General features: G+C 43.3%; 1 protein-coding gene across 1 annotated transcript; it reads left to right on the top strand.

Annotated features, from left to right (window-relative positions):
* Nucleotides 1-3,153: 3,153 nt before the first annotated feature.
* On the top strand, nt 3,154-20,776 carry LOC141540336 (nmrA-like family domain-containing protein 1). Its single transcript, XM_074264240.1, has 5 exons — nt 3,154-3,290; nt 8,188-8,426; nt 12,046-12,295; nt 14,617-14,807; nt 19,832-20,776. The coding sequence occupies exons 1-5, from the start codon at nt 3,251-3,253 to the stop codon at nt 20,009-20,011; spliced, it is 900 nt and encodes a 299-aa protein (XP_074120341.1). The 5' UTR covers nt 3,154-3,250; the 3' UTR covers nt 20,012-20,776.
* Nucleotides 20,777-22,262: the final 1,486 nt, after the last annotated feature.

Below are 22,262 nucleotides of genomic sequence, written 5' to 3'. Positions count from 1 at the left end.
GGTGGAAAGAGTATCAAGGGTCTGGTCATTAGCTTTCTGAACTGGGAACTTGGGTGCTAACAGCTTCCCTATCATGCCTGAATTAGCTAGTTATGCTTGTTATATTGGGGTTCCAGGACTGGAAGTTTTGCTGGAGGCCCCGAAGCTGGCTTGCTGTGCCACTGGCAGTCTGAGTTAGTACAGAGGGACTTTATTTGCTAACTTGTGTTGTGGCTAGGGGTTCCCTCTGGCTTTTCAGGACACTATCTGAGCTGTGTTGGACTCCTCTTTTACCCAAGTAGACAGACCTTTCTTGAAGTCCTAAATTATCCTAAGCTAGAAATGTGTTTCACTTTGTCTTCTTGTAAGTTGTCACTCTAGAATCCATTTATTTATTTATATGTTTATTTTCCTGATAGTATTTTATTTTTCCAAATACATGTGAAGATAGTTTTCAACATTCATTTTTGTAAAACATTGTGTTCCAAATTTCCAAGACACCATCTCCAAGACTAAACAATCGGATATAGGTTAAATATGAGTTATCCTTTTAAACATATTTCCATATTTGTCATGTGCAAGAAAAATCAGACTAAAAGGAAAAAAAAAAACACACGAAAAAGAAAACAAGCAAAAAGGTGAAAATACTCTACTTCAATCCACATTTAATCTCCATAATTCACTCTCTGGATGTAATTGGTAGTTTCCAGCCCAAGTCTACTGGAACTGCCTTAAATCACTTCATTGTTGAAAAGAGCCAAGTCCATCACAGTTGATCATCACTAAGTACTAATGAGATAATGAGATATTGGGTTTTTACTAAGTGCTAAGTCGGTACTTAACAATTTTCTAGTTCCGGCCTTTCCTGGGAGTTTGACTTGTGAATTCCTAAGGAAGAGCTTGCATGCTTGGGAGGAGCAAGCTCATTGGTTGAAGTGGTTCTTCCCAGAAGCCCTTGCATTATCCCATGCCCATTCTCTGGGAGGATAAAGAGGGCAGCACTCCAGAGATAGAGAGTCTCTGCTTTAGACAAGGCTTGATGCGGCTCTCTGAAGGAAGGGAAGTCACTTCTCTGGACGACAGTTAACGGCAACTGTCTGGAGACAACGGTTCTCTGCAGGAGGAAGAATCTGTCCAGAGATTTGAGTTGACACAGCAGATCTCCTTCCAGAGAGAGATCGGCAGCTTCTGGAGACAACAGCACGTTACAATCACCTAGTCTTGTTTCTGTGTACAATGTTCTCTTGGTCCTGCTCATTTCACTCAGCATCAGTTCATGTCAGTCTCTCCAGGTTTTTCTGAAATCAGCCTGTTCATCATTTCTTATAGAACATAATATTCCATAACATTCATATACTTATTTAGCTATCCCCCAACTGATGAGTATCCACTCAATTTCCAGTTCCAGCCAAAAAGAGCTGGCACAAATATTTTTGCACCTATGGGTACTTTTCCTAGAAACTTTTTTTTAAATGTTATTTCCAAGGGAAATTGGGGAGAGCTCATGCAACTTCCTGGTTTCCCTCCACCATTGACTCTCCTAGTTCAAAGATTCTTAACCTGGCTCATTGTTTAGGTTTTGATGGCTTGGAACAGCAAGTGTTTTCTGTTCTGACCAGAAACCCTGATGATCTTCCCCTCCCAGATGAATATACTTGTGATGGTAAACTAGACCATCTTTTGTCTCAATTCTTACCTAGCCCATTGAATGGACATTGCCTCAGACAAACTGAGACCTGGGAAAGGTCTTAACTTAGAAAGACTTAGGTCACCCATTTCATACTGAGCCATATCTAGGCCGTAATTGACTTTTATTCTGCACACTGAACTTTGATAATTCTAGAGAAAGAATGAGACTGATGACTTTGTGCATCTCTGCTCATCTTAATACAGTTCATTTGCAAGTCAAGAAATCACCTCATATCATCAGTCCTCTTCAAAATGAAGGATCAACATCATTTACTCTTAAATCCTAGACAAGGATGTTGGATGGGAAAGGACCAGGATGGGGGGGGGGAGTCGCAGAAGGGAAAGAAATGGGATCTAGAAGTTGGGTGGACAAGACTGATGCTAACAAACTAGATGAAGTGCTAGGGAGATCCAGCACTGGAGGTGGGAAAAGGATCAGATGAGTTACTGAGCCTTGACATTAAGCAATCTAGACCGGGTAGGATGATCCTGCATCTGGAACTAAGCCTCATCTGGCTCCCTCCTTAGATAGGGAGTTAGGGTTATGCCCCTGGGCCAAGTGTGACATCATTCTCACCCTCTCCTTTCTAAAGCACCATTCAGAGCTGGACGGCTCATGGGGTTGCCATCAATGCTACCCTTTGAGTGATATTGGGGGTGGAGTCCTCACATCTCCTCCAGCCTGTGGTACCAGGCAATTTCTCTGGGTCCTCAAACAAGTCCTTAAGGAATGGAATAAACCTACTCTGGGGGAAGAAACAGCCATGGCAAGAGCTTTTTATGCTGCCAAAATCGGACTGCTCGAATTTTTAGAGTTATATTGTTCAGTCATTTCAGTCATGTCTGACTCTTTGTGACTCCATTTGGGTTTTCTTGGCAAAGACACTGGAGTGGCCGGCCATTCCTTTCTCCGACTCATTTTATAGTTAAGGAAACTGAGGCAAACAGGGCTAAGTGATCTGCCCAGAGTCACACAGCTAAGTATCTGAGACAGCATTTGAATTCAGGTCTTCCACACTCTAGGCCCAACATTCTATCCACTTTATAGCCTCACTTTTTCAGAAAACTCTATTATTTGATAATTTCCCATTTTAACCATTAAATGTTTGCAAAGTAGGAGCTAATCTCAGTTATTTCTATTTGTTTGAAAGAGTATAGTACAATCTATGTTCTCTAGATTTGGGAGCCCGAGTGAAAAGCTCTGATCACTTTGTTTAATTTTATCTCCAAGTAGCCTCGTACTTATAGATGAAGAACTTGAGGCTCTCCCGGTTGATTGACTTGCCCAGGGTCACACAGCAAAGCATCAGTGGTGGGATTCAGATTCAGGTCTCTCAAGACTCTAGATTCAGGATTTTTCCCACTGTTCATTAATCTAGAAAACTGCAATCTCATGGTGAGTCAGAGTATCCCTTTTATTCCACTTTGTTTGAGAATAGGGCAAGATAAGGCGGGGCACTTAAAGACTGTGACAGGCACTGACTTGAACAGCAGCAGGGCACTTCATTCTGGCACTGAAGCTGGATAGGGGAAGAGCTTCTCACAGACAGTCCTTCCATTGACTGATACCAGGCTCAGAAACATGGGAAGCAAGAAGGTCATCGTTGTGTTTGGGGCAACAGGTAACAGGAATTCCCTTTTTCCCGTGGGAGGAAGGCTGAAGAGTTTGTTCACACTTTCTCTCGGTGTGAGCAGGCACAGGCTGTCTGTCGATGGACAACTGTAGGAGCATGGTGATGAGATTGAGAGAGCAGTACCTAGTTCGAAATAACCATGTGGCCATTCTCTTTGCCAAAAGGAAGGTTTATTTAGGAGAAGAGTTTACAGATAAAAATTGGAGGTAAAATAGGTATCAGGAATGGCAAATATAAAACAGAGTTGGGAGAGTTTAGAGTGACGAAGGAAAAAGACAAGTTCCCCTGGGGAACTCATAATTCACCAAGAGAAAGGAAATACTCCATGGGATGGGAGAAAGCCATTGACTGACAGGTTAGATCCATAAGGAGCTTGGCAGGTTAACCAGAGTTAGCTAGAGCAAGGAGGGAAAGCATCATGAGGAGAGAGAGAGGACCTCATAATGGGCTTAGTCCTGAATTAAACTTAGCAAAGATCTTCAACATAAACAGATTTTTTTAGAGGGAAATATAGTCTTGGGGTTTTGAGACATAAAGGCTCAAAATGAAGAAGGAGGGTCAGAGAGCTAAGAAGAATGCTCGTGGCAGACCAGGTCCCAGACCCCCCTAAAGATAAGCCAAAAAAACAGAGTCTGGGAAATTAACTTCCTTTTCAGTTCCTTCCTTTGCAGATATGGTTGCTAGAGTTTACATTATGACTGCCTTAAGTTATATTAATTCTGAGAAAGCTAAGTTCCATCAAGGTTGTCTCAAAGGTTGTTGTGAAGATCTTTAAAGATATTAATTAGATTGGAGACAGGGTGAATGATAGATTCTGACTTTGCATTATTCTATACCAACAGGATTTGGGGAAGAGAGTAAGTCATTTCAATGGGATGTGGAGAGAATTGAGGCATAGAAGGCACAGGACTTGGATTCAAATCTTTTCTCTGCTACTTAATACTTGTATGATCTTGGGTAGTCTCCTAACCTTTGTGCTTCAGATATTTCACATGTAAAATGGGAACGGTTGGACTCAGCGTCCCTCTTCAATAGTGGGCAAGTGTTTAAATCTTCTTAGTCCTCAGTTTCCTCATCTGTCAGGTGAGAGGAGTTGAGCTCATTGAGCTCTAAGTTCCTTTTCAATTTTCAATCTGTTCCAGGGACCTTTAATATAAGAATCCACTGAAATTCCTTGTGTTAGCAGCAAAAAGGAGAATTTAATTTGATTTTATTTTAGGAAAAGTTCTCTGAAAGAGTTTACTGTTCTATTTTCCTCCTTTGTTGATTGTTTTTGTCTTGGTTTGTGTAAGTCTGTGCTTTATTTAACAATGTCTTCGGTTCTCTCCTCTTTATTTACTTAATTGGAAGAGGAATAAGAAAGGCATATGTACGGGGTGGGGATGAATGGGAAGAGCTAGGAAATGTATTCTTTGGACAAGATGCCACAAGAGACAGTGTGGAGTAATGGATAGAGTTTTAACTTTTTAGTCAGAAAGATCTGGATTTAAAGTTTACTGATCTTGGGGGCAACTAGGTGGCGCAGTGGATAGAGCACCAGCTTTGAATTCAGGAGGACCCGAGTTCAAATCTGATCTCACACTTCCTAGCTGTGTGACCCTGGGCAAGTCACTTAACCCCAGCCTCAGGGGGGAAAAAAAAAAAAGAAGAACTCCTTAAAGTTTACTGATCTCTTGGAAAAGTCACAACTTCTCCAAGCCTTAGTTTCCTCATCTGTAAAATAGAAATGACCATAGTAGTACCTTCCTCAAGAGACTGATCACTTATTAGAGTAGATAGGGAACTTAAAGGGTATTTCACAGTGGAGGAAACTAAGGCAAACAGATGGCAAAGTGACTTAGCCAGAATCACTCAGCTAATAAGTACCTCATGCCAATTCAAACTTGGTCTTCCTGACTGCAGGCCCAGCTGGATGGATTCCACAAATGATAAGCCTAATGAGTCTTGCTTTTCTCTCCTGAAAAATTTCTTGAACCTGGTTTTAAACGGATGGTCTGTGAGTATTTATTTGGTGAAGGAAATGGGGATAGCTAAGACCCAGCAATCCTGCTTCTATGGGTCCAGGAAGATGACAAGAAGTCTCTGACCCAGTTGGAAAAATTCAAGGGCTTTAGATAGGGGAGCAAGTAGTATCATGCATGAAAGCAAGACGTGCCAGAACAACATGAGAAAGGAGCCCTTTCGCTATCACAGCATCAACAATTCATGGCTTTTTGGACATTTTCGCTTGATCCCATCGCAGGGCCAAGTTTTTAATTTTGGTGTCTCCAATTTAAATATAGACCCTGCCCTCCCACCTCCCCATTGTCCTGTCTCTAACACCTAATGGCTTAGCAGTTTAGGTGGGGTAACAGCTGAGCAGATTTAGAGTTTTGTCCTGAAGTGGAAGACATTATTAAATTTTCATTGTCAATGATCATGCCTCAGAAATCAGTGACTGCTCCAAATCAGGGCTTGGCTTAATTGTTTTGTTATTGTTCTAGCTTTAAGAAAGTCGTGGGAAAGATGCCAAAAAGGCAGATTAAGGTTAAAAGTGTGTGGTGTATATGGTTCTCACCCACCCCACCCAGTCTGGTGGTTAAACATTTCTCAATATTGCTCCATAAACACCGCAGGAGCTTAGCAGGAGGGTGATAGAAGACCCAGGGAATAGAGTCATTGCCATAATGTGGACTGTATGTAGGCTATTGCTGCTAAGAAAAAGAACTGACATTTGGCTAGGGGATTACACTTGTGCCCATTGGAGTCCCATGATGCCCCTGGGAAGTGCTCCCTCCAGGAGGCCAGAGCCGAGGCGACCTGGGGACCGGAGGAGGAGTGGGACCCACAAAAGGGGACCAATACATATTTTCTGTTCCCCATTGTGAATTTTTTTAGATGTGAGGGTGGGGTGAGGAGAGTTGGGATCATAATTTTCAGTAATGTTGCTATTATTTGCTCCATTTTATAGATAAGGAAATAGAGGATCAGGAAAATGGAATAGTTTAATGCAAGTAGGAATTATGGGTACAAACACACCAATCCAAGGCTTTCTGACCCTAAGCCAAGGGTTCTGAGAGCATCTCTTTCTGATCCCTATTTCTCACTCATTGCCAATATGCAGACATATCTGCACATACACACTCATGCACATTCATTCAAGTTATTTATTTATTTATTTATTTAGACTTTGGTGGGTTTTTTTTTTTATTAATTTTTATAATTATAACATTTTTGACTACATATGCATATGTATTTTTTTTTTTACAACATTATCCCTTGTACTCCCTTCTGTTCAGAATTTTCCCCTCCTTCCCTCCACCCCCTCCCCTAGATGGTCGGCATTCCCATACATATTAAATATCTTATAGTATATCCTAGGTACAATATATGTGTGCAGAGCCAAATTTTGTTGTTGTTGTTGCAAAGGAAGCATTGGATTCAGAAGGTAAAAATAATCTGGGAAGAAAAACAAAAAAAATGCTCACAGTTTCCACTCATTTCCCAATGTTCCTTTTCTGGGTGTAGCTGATTCTGTCCATCATTGATCAATTGGAATTGGATTAGCTCTTCTCTATGTTGAAGATATCCACTTCCATCAGAATATATCTTCATACAGTATCATTGTTGAAGTGGATAATGATCTAGTTCTGCTCATTTCACTCAGCATCAGTTGATGTAAGTCTCTCCAAGCCTCTCTATTCCTCCTGCTGGTCATTTCTTACAGAGCAATAATATTCCATAACCTTCATATACCATAATCTACCCAACCATTCTCCAACTGATGGGCATCCATTCATCTTCCAGCTTCTAGCCACAACAAAAAGAGCTGCCACAAACATTTTGGCACACACAGGTCCCTTTCCGCTCTTTAGTATTTCTTTGGGATATAAGCCCAGTAGTAGCCCTGCTGGATCAAAGGGTATGCACATTTTGATAACTTTTGGGGCATAATTCCAGATTGCTCTCCAGAATGGTTGGATTCTTTCACAACTCCACCAACAATGTATCAGTGTCCCAGTTTTCCCACAGCCCCTCCAACATTCATCATTATTTGTTCCTGTCATCTTAGCCAATCTGACAGGTGTAGTGGCATCTCAGAGTTGTCTTAATTTGCATTTCTCTGATCAATAGTGATTTGGAACACTCTTTCATATGAATGGATATAGTTTCAATTTCATCATCTGTGAATTGTCTGTTCATATCCTTTGACCATTTATCAATTGGAGTATGGCTTGATTTCTTATAAATTAGGGTCAGTTCTCTATATATTTTGGAGATGAGGCCTTTATCAGAACCTTTAACTTTAAAAATGTTTTCCCAATTTGTTACTTCTCTTCTAATCTTGTTTGCATTAGTTTTGCTTGTGCAAAACCTTTTTAATTTGATGTAATCAAAATTTTCTATTTTGTGATCAATAATGGTCTCTAGTTCTCCCTTGGACACAAACTCCTTCCTCCTCCACAAGTCTGAGAGGTAAACCATCCCATGTTCCTCCAATTTATTTATGATTTCGTTCTTTATGCCTAAATCTTGGACCCATTTTGATCTTATCTTAGTATGTGGTGTTAAATGTGGGTCCATGCCTAATTTGTGCCATACTAATTTCCAGTTTTCCCCAGCAGTTTTTGTCCAATAATGAATTCTTATCCCAAAAGTTGGGATCTTTGGGTTTATCAAACACTAGATTGCTATTTTTATTCACTATCTTGCCCTGTGAACCTAACCTATGCCACTGATCAACTAGTCTATTTCTTAGCCAATACCAAATGGTTTTGGTGACTGTTGCTTTATAATATAGTTGTAGATCAGATACAGCTAGACCACCTTCATTTAATTTTTTTTTCATTACTTCCCTTGAAATTCTGTCATTTATTTATTTTAAAATTTATTTTTTCCTCACCAGGTTCTCAGGGTGGTTCAGTTGCCAGGGCCCTTTTGGAGTGCAAAGACTTTGCTGTGAGGGCACTGACTCGGGATATGACCAAACCTGCAGCTCTGGCCCTGCGCGACCTGGGAGCCGAGGTGATGAAGTGTGACCTGAATGATCAAGAGGCTGTGAAGAGGATGTTCAAAGGGGCCTACGGAGCCTTCGTGGTGACCACCTATTGGGACGACTTTAACAAGGAGAAGGAAGTACAGCAGGTAGGGAACAGAGATAGGGATGGCTAGAGCTTGGGCCTCAGGCTCTGTCCAGTGCTGAAGAGTAGATGGCCTCAGGTCCCAACAAAAGCACAATCTACTCTCCTAAACTCTCCGACTTCATCTGGTACCCAAAGTTCTAATCAGCACAAGGAAGTGTTGATGAGGCCAGGGTTCCCCATCCGGTTGAGCATCTCTCTCTCCCATGGAGTATACACGTACTGGACCTTGAAAGTCCTGATTGGTTCCCAATGAGTGGGGCTTCTCCCAAGATGTTGGCTGGCTGGGACTCATGAGAATGGTCCCGTTCAGGCCTGTAAGCAAGAGTGACAGAAAGACTGTTCTCATTCCTTTTGCCTTTTTCTTGGATGGCAGATTCTTAGTCCTATGTTGTGGGAGAAAAGAGTTCTCTCTTATCCCACCAGGAACATTGATGGGGACTTTTAGTATATTTTCATGGCTGGAATTAAGAGGTGCTTCATGTAAGCCAAGAGAAAGATTAAGTTTCTTTGGCCTAAGTCACAGTAGTCATTGGTGCTCTGGGAGAGTTCCCCCAAGAGCCCATGGTGGGAGCAGTCATCTATTGCCTGCTGGGCCTGGGAAAGAAGCTAATTTGCTCTTGAGCAGCCCAACCTCCTGTGTAGAAGAAGAGGGACCTTAAATCATGGCGTCAACGGTCCCAGAATCTGCCTTCTACCCAGAGATGGAAGATTTCTTGGCACCATCAGCCAGGAGTGTTGTCTTATGGGTGAGCCCAGGCTCACATGTTCAGGGTGTTGATCTTTTAGAGAAGGGAACATAACTCCTGGACAACTTTGCTTCTGGGAAAGAGAAGAATTGGTTTACTCTTGTGACCTCTTTGGCTGGAAGATCAATGAAGGGGGCTCGTGTTCTGGGGAAGCATGTTATTATAGACAATGCAAATCAATAGGAAAATAATATTTTGGATCTAGAAGATCCAAAAAGCATTTTCTTCTTAGAAAAATCTAACCCATATAGTGACAATACAAGTTGTGTGTGTGTGTGTGTGTGTGTGTGTGTGTGTGTGTGTGAGTGAGTGAGAGAAAAAGAGAGAGAGAGAGAGAGAGAGAGAGAGAGAGAGAGAGAGAGAAGAGAGAGAGAGAGAGAGAGAGAGAGAGAGAGAGAGAGAGAGAGAGAGAGAGAGAGAGGAGAGGAGGAAAGAGAAAAGGGACTATACAGAATTTTTGGGGGAAAAGGAGATATTTTCACTTGGAGTGAGATTAAGGCTTGACATAAATTTATTTACCTTGACATCTTTATGTCAGAATTGTTGATGCTATCACCCCACCCACATTTAGGAAAAGTTGGACCTTAGCTATATCTAAACTATTTTTGGATCCTTTGAAGCAAATTTCAGGTGGAAGTCTAATAAATAAAAAGTAAGAAAAAGAAAATAAAACCAGGTCAGTTCCCAGGCTTGGGGTGTAGAAGCCTGGAGGGCTTGAGGGGACTCTGGGTCAAGAATTACATGAATGTCATTACCGATGGAACAAAGAGTATATGAAAAGTTTCTTTCCATAGCGTTTTAGTAGACCCCCAAGCTGCAGCATCTCGCACCAGAACATTTTCTTTTACTTATACAGCTGCCACCTTAATGTAGCCTTCATTGCCAAGTCTTCCCTCCAATCCAATTCATCCTTCTCAGCTGCCAAAACGATTTTCCTTAAGCACAGATCTGCCCGCGTCACTGCTCTACTCTAAAATTTAGTGACTATCTACTCCAAAATAAAATATAAACTCTTCTGTCTAGTTTTTAAAGCCTTTTACAATTTGGATCCAACCTCTCTTTCCAGCCTGATTATTTATATATTACCCTCTCAAAAAGAATTATGTGAATGATTAGAAATATCCCATAGGAGCTTGCTAGCATTTGATCAGGATTCAGCATCTTTCCAAATTCTGTGTCACGTGTGGTTATATGAAAAAGAGGGCAAGCAAAGATTTAGTGAGCTTCTATTAATTTAGGGTCCAGAATAGCAAGTCCTGGCTTGAGTGAAGGAATCAGAAAATGGAGTAAAATAATACCTCATTCATATAGAGCCATCTTTATTTTCATTAGCTTCCAACTGAAATGTAGCATATCCTTTTGTTATTTTCAACGTAATTCTGAGAAGGGATCCCAAGGCTCTACCAGCTTTTCCAGGGGTCAAAGACACACCAAAAAGAGGAGGAACTCCCCAGTCATTTATCTGGCAACCGTAGTTACCTTGAACAGCTTTTAAAAAATCTTTAGGTAGCTAATAGCTGCCCTATTACAGTGGATGGAGAAGTGACCTCACAGCCAAGAAGACTGGGGTCTCTCCAAGCTCTAGGAAACTCCCTAAGATTATAAATTGCAGAGAAAGTGCCAACTTGCTTGGGTGAGGAGGATTGCCCGGCATCAACATCTTGATGGCTGATGCCATCAAGATTAAAAAAGTTAATCCTTATCTTTCTTATTAGTAGTGATAGGGAAGTTGAGGAACCCATACAATCAAGTTTGTGCCCTTTATGTAATGGGAAGGCCCTCAGTCTTGCTCAAAGCCTACCTGACTGAAGGCAGGGAGCTGTCCCAGAAGAAAGATGTAGGTTCCCCACCTCAGACGTTCCAGATCTGGAAGGGCCTCCTGACTTCAGGGCTGGGGCTCTAGCCACTGCACCACATAGCTGCCCCAGATGTATCTCTTTTCAATAGAGAAATGATTCAGGTTAGTCCCAATGGTCTTGTGAAGGAGAGAGCCATCTGTACCCAGAGAGAATATTGTGGGGACTGAATGAGGATCACAACACAGCATTTTCACTTTTTAAATTGTAGTTTGCTTGCATTTTTTTCTCACTTTTTTTCTTTTTGAGCTGATTTTTCTTGTGTAGCATGATAATTGTACAGAGGAATTGCACATGTTTAACCTATATTGGATTACTTGCCATCTAGGGAAGGGGGTTGGGGGAAAGGAAGGAAAAATTTTGGAACACAAGGTTTTTCAGGGATCAATATTGAAAAATTATCTATGCATATATTTTGAAAATAAAAAGCTTCAATAAAATAAAATCTTCAAAGCACTTAAAAAATAAATAGCTACATATGTTCAAATTCATAGTGTTAGAAGTTATTTGTATGTAAAATATAGCCATTGGTTCCAGCCCAATGGAATTATAAAGAACAAATTCAAATAATGCGATTCGTTTTCATATTTGTTGACGGGAACTTTTTCTTAGGTTTTCAGTTATCTGTTCCTTCCTGTCTCCCTTCATCTCTTCCATCTCTTCTGTTATGTTTCTCGTGGCCCATTAAGATAGGGCTCAGACTTGACATTTCATTGGCCCAGGGAATGACTCGGAGGAGGAACTCTCCACCAATGCAGATCATACCTGGCACCTGCTCTGAAGTTTTTAGTTAACTGCCTAGGACAATGAGAGGTAAAAATCACACTATCCAACTGCCTCATCATCGTTGCTTTTATTTAATTATGACTCTTATTCTCTCTCTGATTTTGTGGGGTTTTGTGAAAATGATAATAATCAGGGAACAGATGTGAAAGCAATGACTTTAGAAAAGAAACAATGAAAGAAAATAGAATAAAAAGAATGATTTTTTTTTTCTTTTTACATTTTTGGTAAATAGGGAAAAATGGTAGCTGATGCCAGTAAACAGGTGGGCTTGAAGCACGTGGTATACAGTGGTCTGGAGAATGTCAAGAAGTTGACCAAAGGGAAACTGGAGGTGCCCCACTTTGATGGGAAAGGCGAAGTGGAAGAATACTTCTGGGATCTTGGAGTGCCCATGACCAGTGTCAGGATAGCGCCATACTTTGAAAACTTCCTAAGCATCTGGAAGCCCGTCAAGGCGTCTGATGGCGACTCCTACAACTTGGGTATGGTAGAAAAGGACTGTGAGAGTTAGCAGGGAACCGTGCTGTGCATTCATCATTCCTTCCCGACTCTATTCCTTCATTTCTTCCTATGGTCATTCATTCCTTCACATGGTCTTTCATTCATTCCTTCATATGGTCATTCCTTCATATAGTCATTTATTTGTTCTACAGTCATTTATTCATTTGTTCATATGGTCATTCATTCCTTTACATGGTCTTTCATTCATTCTTTCATATGGTCATTCACTCATTTATTCTTTTATACAGTCATCCATTCATTTCTTCATGTGGTCATTCATTCATACATGAAGTATTCATTCATTCTACAGTCATTCATTCATTTCTTCATATGGTCATTCATTCATTCATAGAGTCATTCATTCATTCATAGAGTCATGCATTCATTTGTTCATGTGGTTATTCCTTCCTTTATTCCTTCATATGATCATTCATTCATAGTCACTTATTCATTTGTTCATATGGTCAGTTATTTTTTCATTCATTCATTCATTCATTCATTCATTCATTTATATAGTCATTCATTCATTTGTTCCTTCATTCATGTATATCCTGAGAGGCAGGGTGAATGTTAATGGGTAGAGGGCTGGATTTGGACTCAGACTTGGGTTCTGATTCTATCTTTGACACTTGCTGGCTGTGTGACCTTGGGCAAGGCTCATCACTTCTCTAGTCTTGGTTTCTTCATCTGTAAAACAGGGATGAAGGAATTGGACTAGACACCCCTGGGGCCCCTTCTGGATCCCTTCGAGTCTGTGATGCCATGCAAGGCTCCTGTGGAATGAGGAATGGATGTGCAAAGATGAATAAGACCCTTGGGAAGCCACGTGGGGTAGTAGAAAGAGCCTGAATGTGGAGTCTGAGGACCTAGAGTCAAGTGCTGCTTCTGAGACCTTCTACCCACATGATTGTGAAAGGTTACTTAACCTCCTGGGTCTCATAAGATGAGGAGATTAGACTGGAGGCTGCTGAGTTCTTTCCACCTCTAAAGCTGTGATCTTCTGAGTCACTTAAGCTCCATTTCCTCCTCTGTAAAATAAGAGGCGTTGGCTCTCGTTCCCTTCAGGTCTAGATCTGGGATCCTTAGATTCTATGCAATTTCTGGTCCCAGCTTGAAGCCAGAGCCAGACCAGGGCACTCAACACTTTGCTTAGGAAATAGTTTTGGAGGAATGAATGAGTGAATGATCTGCTATAGCTTTTTGGGTGGAGCTTCCAGACGGTGGAGATTCCAAAGCCAGTCTCTAATCATTCAATCAACTAGAATTTCTTTTAAGTGGGCGCTATGTCGCTCGATCTATAAATGCTAATAAGCTAGCATCTATTGAGCCTCTTCTGCTTCTATTAAGACATTAAGTGTCTGTGGGGCACTGTGCTGAGTCCTGTGGATCCAAAGACAAAAGCGTTACGATAAAAATCACTTCCCTGTAGGGGTGGATGTTCTCATGGAGGGGACAACATGAATAATAGCTTGCGTCCCAAATGTGGAACAGGTCCAGGTATTATTTGATAGGGTCTCACTCAAGATGATGTAATGAGTTTCCCACCTCTGATGTCATGGGAGGGGCAGGGGAAGGGGCACCAATGAGCAAGGAAGATTCCCATTATGGGAGTTTCAAAGAAAGAACTGGTTGGAGGAACTAGACAGGAACTAGTCCCAGAGGCCATCTGGTCCTCCCCTCTCCCATTTTACACGGGAGAGAATTTAGGATGTTAAAGGGACTTGTCCAATGTCTACAGATGGTAAATGTCAGAGGTGAAGACTTGAACCCAGGTCCTCTATCTCCAGAGGCTGCATTCTTTCCCCTTTACCTCATTGCCTCCTTGAAGCCCCCTTGAGAGCCTCCACAAGCTGTGGCCAGAGAGATTGTACCCAGAAAAATCAGGTTTCTTGGAGGTATTTTCCCTTTGCATGGGTTCTCCCTCCCCCTGCACTGGAATAGACTCCCTTCTTCTCTCTATCATTCATTTTAAAGCTTGGCTCAGGGACTACTTCCTCTGGTTCTCCTCATTAGTGCTCCTGCCCCAACGTTCCCCATCAATCATCTCACATTTATTTTGTACAGATGTCGTCTCTTCCTTCGGAGGGTGATGTCTTCATGCCGTCGCAGGGTCTAGCACAGGACCTGAACTAGAATAGTGATTAACAAGTGCTCATTGATGGACCGTGGCCTCCCATTGGAGTGTGGCTTTTGACCACTTATTGTATTGTCTCTAGCCCAAGAAGCATTGGAACAACCAAAGGATTCTGGGGGGAGCCCTGGGAGGGTCTGTTTTAATTGATTGTTCTGCCCTATTGGTCAGTGTTGCCCATGAAGGACATCCCCATGGACGGCATCTCCGTGGCTGACCTCGGACCAGCGGTCGTCAGCATCTTTCGGTCCCCAGAGGAGTTCCTGGGCAAGGCCGTGGGTCTCAGTGCGGAAGCCCTGACAATTCAGCAGTATGCAGACGTCCTCTCCGAGATACTGGGGAAAGCGTTTAAAGACTCCAAGGTGAGCCTTGGCAGGGAAGAAATGACAGTGACTGTGGAGGCCTTTTCTTATACTTTAGGGAAGGCATCTGCTTCCCCTGGGAATTCTGGGAAAATCCGTGAGGCTGGGGACAAGTCACTTGCAGTTGGTTGAAAATGGGATTTCAGGGGCAGCTAGGAGGCGCAGTGGATAGAGCACCAGCTCTGAAGTCAGGAGGACCCGAGTTCAAATCTGGTCTCAGACACTTGACACATCCTAGCTGTGTGACCCTGGGCAAGTCACTTAACCCCAGCCTCAGGGAAAAAAAAAAAAAAAAAGAAAAGAAAAAAAATGGGATTTCATCGGTAACAGGGAAGGATCCTTGCACTTCAAAAATTAATAATAGCTAATGTGTACATCATGATTTAAGATTCACTAAGCATTTTACACATGATCTCATCTGAGCCAGACTATTGTGGTCCCCATTTTACAATGAAGGAAAATGAGGGAGTTGGGTGACTTGGCCCACCCTTCATAACCCTTCTACCTCTCATCTTTCCATCTTCTTACAGCTTATAACCCCACCCCATGCACCGCTTATGTACTTTATTTGTCCTGCACACAGCCCATTTGTATATTTTTATTTGCTCATTTTCTACTCCATTAGCTTGGGGGCTCCTTGAGAGCAGGAACTTTTTGTTTTTTACTTTTGCTTATATTCGCAGGGTGTAACATAATGCTTAGCACTCAAGTGCTAATGACATCATTTTAATTTATTAATTATAATATAATTATAATCATATTAATTTAATTTAATTCACGCATGTACTTTTTCATTCCTTCATTCATGTATTCCTTTCTTCACTCTCTTTTCCTTCATTTATTCATTGGCTCATGCATTTATGCATTTATTCATTCTTCCAGACCTAGGATTCAGCACCTACTTGGGAGCTAGAATGTTCCAAAGAAGTCGCCCCATTTGGCTAGAATACAGAAAGACGGTAGAGATTATAAGTCTACATATGTCGGGTAGAACCAGAGTGTGAAGGACTTCTGTTACTTAAAGCACCAATGAGCAAGGCTGCGAGGAAGATTCCCATTATGGGAGTTTCAAGGAAGATTCCCATTATGGGAACTAGACAGGGACTGGAGCTGCGAGTGATCCCAGGGCCATCTGGTGCTCCCCTTCCCCATTTGCCATGTAACAATAAGTAACAAGCAGGGGGATGTTTGTTTGATTTTAGGGGCTCATCAGGATAAGAAAGGACTCTGATGTTGGCAAAGATTGAAGGCGAAAGGAGAAGGGGATGGCAGAGAAAGAGATGGGTGGAGGGGATCTGGAAGGACTTTGGGAGAGAGTGGAGGCTGGAAGGAGCCGGCGCTCTGTGGTCCCTGGACTCACAGAGAGTTGGTTATCACTGTACAACAGAACAACAAGGCAGCAGGTGGGACTTTCTGGCTAGAGGGATAAGATGGGAGCCACTTAGCACTTTGGAGCCTCCCAGGAGGCCATTACTTGACGCAGGCGTTTGGGGTTGGTCCTGGGGGAACTGGACGCCAGTGTCTCCAAATCCTTCCAGTTCTATGATCCTACAAGGGCCCCAAGGGCCGAATTGTCCAGTTTTGTTTCTTTCGAATCACGAATAACATTATTACATTGGATCTGGCCACAGGGTGGCACCCCAGCCCCAGCAGTGAGCCGGCCTCAGGGCTGCCATTTAATGCTTCTTCTGGTGCCGGAGCTCCTCCACTGGCCCAGAAATGGCGGGGAAGGATGTGCCGGCTTTCAGGCCTTCCTGCTGAGCCCGGCCAGGGGGCCAGCCTTGCCTGGGCAGAGACCCGGAGGCAGCTGTGCTTGGGCAAGGGAGGCTGGGAGCACCCAGAGCCCATTAGTCAGTGCAGGGTGGGTTGTCTCCATATTGTAAGCTGATTAATTTAAGTATGGGGAAGACCACCGGTCACAGCGATGGCAAATAGAACATGTGACAGAGCGCTGAGAACATCAAATCCCTCCTTTGTCATTGAACTCTTTGAGACCTGGGAAAAGCAATTTCACCTTTTGGGGTCTCAGTTTACTCCTCTGTAATATAAGGAGGTGGGACTAAGTGGTCTCTAGGGTATCTTGTGGGGCAGGATAAAATGCTCGGCCTGCAGTCTGGAAGATTCATCTTTCTGAGTTCAAATCTGACCCTGGCCAGGTCGTTGACCCGATTGCCTCAGTTTCCTCATCTGTAAAAATGAGAAGAAATGGAAAACTACTCCAGAATCTTTGCCAAGAAAACCCATAAAGGGGTCGCAGAGTCAGACATGGCTAATCATAAAACTCTGGCTTCATGAGCCTATGAAACAGCTCCCCTGTGGCACTGGGCCCTACAGGCCCTGGGAGCTCAAGCTCCCAGATCCCAGTATTTGATGCCATTCAACCTTCTGGGCCATAAAATGGGCGCGGGTTAGACTCTGGCTTTTGAGCTCTCCTCCAGCTCCAGCTTGGGGTGGTCAGCATTAGGGGGAAATTCAAACCCAGGTCTTCTGCTGCCAAGGAAGGGTTCTTCCCTCTCTGTAATGTTGCCTCTTCTGGGCACAAACTGGAAAGGGAACCTCACATTTTGATATCAAGGATGGATATTTACCCATTGACCGAGCACCAGGGCCCTGGCTCCCGCCTTGCCCACAGGGCTGCCCTCTAATCTTTGACCTCCATGACCCTGCTCCTTCCATCCTCCAGGGTTCTCCAGCAGCCCGCAGCTCTTCCAATCTTGCCCTGCCCAGCTCTCCTTTCTCTGAAGGACCAGTTTCCCATCATCTTTTCTCTTCAGTCTTCATATATTGTCAATAGATGCAGGGACTGGGTCCTCTCTTCCCCCCTAGTACTGGGCACCCAGAAACCCCTCTGGCCATTGGCTAATTTGGTTGTGATCTGGAGAAGGGACCAATGGAGCCAGTGCAAAACTGGATTTTAAGGCTCAATGGTATTTGAATCCTTTCCCAGACTTTTTGCTTTATAGAACAATTATTTGCTTTGTAAAAGGATCTCTAATAGTAGAACTCTAGATCTGGAAAGGGATCTCAAAGGCTTCCTAGCCAATCCTCTTGTTTTATAGGTGGGGAAACCGAGGCCTTGGGAGAAGGTGCAGAGAGTCCATGTAGTCCATCCCTCCCATTTCACAGATGGGGAAACTGAAGCCCATGGTCATGAAGTGACTTGTCTGAGGTCATAGGAAAAGCGTCAAGAGAAGGAATAGCCCCTTTCTAGACCAAGAGGGGGGGTTATTAGGTCACTTCTACATCTCCTTCTGGCTTTAGCTCTAGGACCCTTAGCAATGAATGGAGGACGCTGGATTTGGAGGCTAGAGAGTCACGGTGACCTCAGAGAGTGGTGAGGGTAGAGAGTCACTGGTGACCTCAGAGAGTGCTGAGGGCAGAGGCCGGATCGCAAGTGGGTGATGTGGGAGTGGAGGCTGCCTGGGGGACAGTTTTGCCAGAAGTTTATCAGAGAAGAAGAAGGGAGAGAAGGGACGGGAGCTGAAGAGGTAGAAAGTGGAGAGCCCGCCTGTGTATGTTTGCAGCTAGATGGGAAGCAGACAAGAAAGGGAGGAACTGAAGATGCAGGAGGAGGAAGGGATGGATTCTGGGAAAGATTCTAGAGGAAGCAGGAGGGAGGAGGAGCAGGAGCCAGGCAGAAGGACGGCCTTATAGAGGAGGAGCTAACACCTGTCCCTGCTTCCCATTATGTCCTGCCTCCCCTTATCACAAGGCAGTCTCTGAGGATTGGCTTGTTACTGTGGCCTTAGCACTCAGTGCTAAGTAAATGCTGGCTCTCTCCTTCTCTCCTTCCTCCCCTTTCTTTCTCTTTTCCTCCTTTCTCTCTCTCTCTTTCCCTTCTTTCAGTCTCTCTTTGCTTTTCTCTCTGTCTTCCTCCCTTCCCTTCTTGTAAACAGTACTTTATTTTTTCCAACGACATGTAGAGATAGATTTTTAAAATTTGTTTTTTGTAAGATTTTTGAATCCCAAAGTTTTCTTTCCTCTGCCCAAGACAGCAAACACTCTGATATGGCATATGTTATACATGCACAATCCTCCTCTTCTTTCTCCCTCCATTTCCTCCCTCCCTCCCTCTTCCTCTCTCTCCCTTTCCCTCCCTCTTTCCCTCCTTCCTTATCTCTCTCTCCTCTTTCTCTCCTTCTGTCCCTTTCTCTCTTTCCCTTCTTCCTCTCTCTATCTCATTACTCCCTCCATCTCTCCTTCTCTCTCTCCCTCTTTTTCCCCTCTTGCGTTCTCTCCTTCTGCCTCTTTCTCTCCTTTTCTTTTTTCTCTCCTTCTGCCTGTTTCTGTTTCTCTTTGCCTCTGCCTGCCTGTCTCTCCGTTGTCTCTTTAATCTATTTCCAAAGCTACAGAGAAAGAGGGGAGGGTCTGACCATGCTGAGGAGAGGGTAGGGAGGACATTCCAGGGGACAGGAACAGGGGATCTTTAATCTAGAACTGGGAGTTTCCTTAGAAGCATTGGGTCCTATCTCCTCATTTTAAAGATGGGGAAACTGAGGCTCACAGAGATGAAGCAGTTGGTCCAGAGTCACACAGACCGTAATGTCAGAGGCAGGATTTGTTTGAATGTGGAGTCTCAGACTGAAGGACCCGTGCCATGATGCAGTGCATTAAAATGTTTTGCTTGACTGAGATATGGGGTGGGAGAGGGAAGCAGTGGGAGATAAGACTCAGAAATATTATGGAGTGAATTCTGGGTAAAGGACTTTGAGTTTCTCTCAGTGGACAATAGGAAGCTATGGAAGGGTTTTGGGCTGACATGATATGACTAGGTCTGTGTAAAAGGGCAGTTAATCTAGTAGCAGAATAAAGAGTAGATACGAAGGATAGAAGAAACTATGGCAGGAACTAGATGAGTGGAACTAGGGAACTCTACTGAGGCAGTGGGAAGGAGAAGGACACGGGACAGGGCCATTGTGCAGGGACCAGCAAGAGAGCTTAGTTAACTAGTCGCAGGTGGCCATTGAGCAGCATTGTCAGAATGATCTCAGATTTCTTCCTCTTCTCCTTCTTTTTCTTCGAAGATCACGGCAGAAGCTTATGAGAAGCTGGGCTTCCCCGGAGCCAAGGAGCTGGCTGACATGATGCGTTTCTATTACTTGAGGCCGGACAGAGACGTGAAGCTCACGCACAAGCTCAACCCCAAAGTCAGGAGTTTCTCCCAGTTTGTCTTAGAGAACAAAGAGGCCTTCCAGAAGCTCTAGGAAGTGTTCAAGCTCCTCCGTCTGGCCAACTGTTTGACAACTTCCACCATGATAATAATGGTGCAGTGGTCAGTGTCATTTCCACGGAACGCTGGGCTCCAATCTTGGCTTTGCTACTTATAACCTCTGACCTTAGGACGTTTCTTAGGCCTCAGTTTCCCCACTGTAAAATGAAGGGTTTGGACTAACCGGTTCTTTCTAGCTCTAAATCATACTACAATTCTCTTATAGGTAAGAAGGGCCAAACCTTGAGCTGACTTAAACCAATGCTGTGGAAAGCGATTTCTTTACATTAGAGAAAGATTCCTGGAAGCCTTCTCATCAATGGCGAATATTGTTATAATCTACATATATTTACCCAGTTACCCAGGGCCAGTGGGGCGTGATGGATGGATAAAGGGCTAGGTCTGTCATCAGAGGATCATTGATTTAGACTTAGAAAGGACTTAGAGCTTGTCTAATCCGAGGCCCACGAATGTGGAGGGGCCGGCCCAAAGTCACAAGGGAAATAAGTAGCAAAGCTGATTCCTGAACCCAGGTCTGAGTCCAAATTGGGCACTTCCCAGTGCTCCATGGCAGGAGGGTTCGAGTTCAAATCCTGCCCCTGAGGTCACAAATGGCTTCGCCTTTTTGAGCATCAGTTTGCTTTTTTATAATATGGGAATGATTATATTTGTAGTCCCTCACAGCTTTGCCATGAGGCTTACATGAGATGCATGTCTGTAGAATTCTTTACAAACATTAAAATGTTTTGCAAACATTAAAGAGCATATAGTTGGTTATTAGTTCTCTTGTTCCTGTTTCTCCTTTTGTATTTCCTCCTCTTCCTCCTCCTCCTCCTCCTCTTCTTCTTCTTCTTCTTCTTCTTCTTCTTCTTTTCTTCTTCTTCTTCTTCTTCTTCTTCTTCTTCTTCTTCTTCTTCTTCTTCTTCTTCTTCTTCTTCTTCTTCTTCTTCTTCTTCTTCTTCTTCTTCTTCTTCTTCTTCTTCTTCTTCTTCTTCTTCTTCTTCTTCTTCTTCTTCTTCTTCTTCTTCTTCTTCTTCTTCTTCTTCTTCTTCTTCTTCTTCTCTTCTTCTTCTTCTTCTTCTTCTTCTTCTTCTTCTTCTTCTTCTTCTTCTTCTTCTTCTTCTCCTCCTCCTCCTCCTCCTCCTCCTCCTCCTCCTCCTCTTCCTCCTCCTCCTCCTCCTCCTCCTCCTCCTCCTCCTCCTCTTCCTCCTCCTCCTCCTCCTCCTCCTTCTTCTTCTTCTTCTTCTTCTTCTTCTTCTTCTTCTTCTTCTTCTTCTTCTTCTTCTTCTTCTTCTTCTTCTTCTTCTTCTTCTTCTTCTTCTTCTTCTTCTTCTTCTTCTTCTTCTTCCTCTTCTTCTTCTTCTTCCTCTTCTTCTTCCTTCTTCTTTTTCTTTTCTTCTTCCTCTTCTTCTTCTTCCTTCTTCTTTTTCTTCATTTTATTTTTCCTCCTCCTCTTCTTCTTCCTCCTTCTTCTTTTCCTCCTTCTCCACCTCCTTCCCTTTCTCCTCCTCTTCTACCAGCTTTTACCTCACCTAACATTCAGCTGCAACATGATTTGAATCTTGGAGATCATCTAAATTTGATTTTGAGAAAGGTGAAATATGCTGTGTTGGCAAAAAGGATGGCACGTCCTTCCTGGAAGTACTCTGACCCTCCAGGAAAGATCTGCTAATTAATTAAATCACCCTTTCATTCAACAACTATTTCACAAGCATGATTCTTAGAACACAGTAAATGCTTAATAAAGGCTTTTTCATTCATTTATTAAACACCTATGCTATACTGGATTCTTGGAGAGAAGGTATCTTCCCAAGACAGCAGTGGCCTAGAACAGATGTTCCTCAGTGTCATGGATAATCTTCCTAATCCTGTATTTCCCTAAAGATGGTTCTTTCCTTAACACTTGTGATATTATGGTGCAGTGACCATAGCCAACTCTATTACCTGTGGACGGCCCAAGGTGGGAATTTCTGGGGGGAGTTAGCCCAGTGAGGCCTTTCGGTAGTTTTCCTTGGAGGCCCGAAAGGCTGCCTTGAGCCTGACCCTACATCAGGAAGGAAAGCATGTCCCTCTTCACCATTCTCTATCTCCTTGGACTCTAAATAGGCTCCCAGATTGAGAGCTAAAGGAACCACAAAAGCCATTTGGTCCAACTCATGGATTTTACACATGAGAAAACTGAGGCCCAGGGAGGTGGAATGATTTAGGATTCTAGAACCACAGATTGAGTGAGAAGGAGCCTTAGA

This window comes from Sminthopsis crassicaudata, chromosome 4, assembly GCF_048593235.1.
Source record: "Sminthopsis crassicaudata isolate SCR6 chromosome 4, ASM4859323v1, whole genome shotgun sequence".
In the NCBI taxonomy this organism is placed as follows: domain Eukaryota; kingdom Metazoa; phylum Chordata; class Mammalia; order Dasyuromorphia; family Dasyuridae; genus Sminthopsis; species Sminthopsis crassicaudata.
This window is presented reverse-complemented; position numbering and strand designations above follow the sequence as displayed.

Coding starts and splice junctions, on each gene's coding strand:
- LOC141540336 (XM_074264240.1), top strand. CDS start 3,251: ATGGGAAGCAAGAAGGTCATCGTTGTGTTTGGGGCAACAG. Junction 12,296..14,616: donor TGGCGACTCCTACAACTTGG/GTATGGTAGAAA, acceptor CCTATTGGTCAG/TGTTGCCCATGAAGGACATC. Junction 14,808..19,831: donor AAGCGTTTAAAGACTCCAAG/GTGAGCCTTGGC, acceptor TTTTCTTCGAAG/ATCACGGCAGAAGCTTATGA.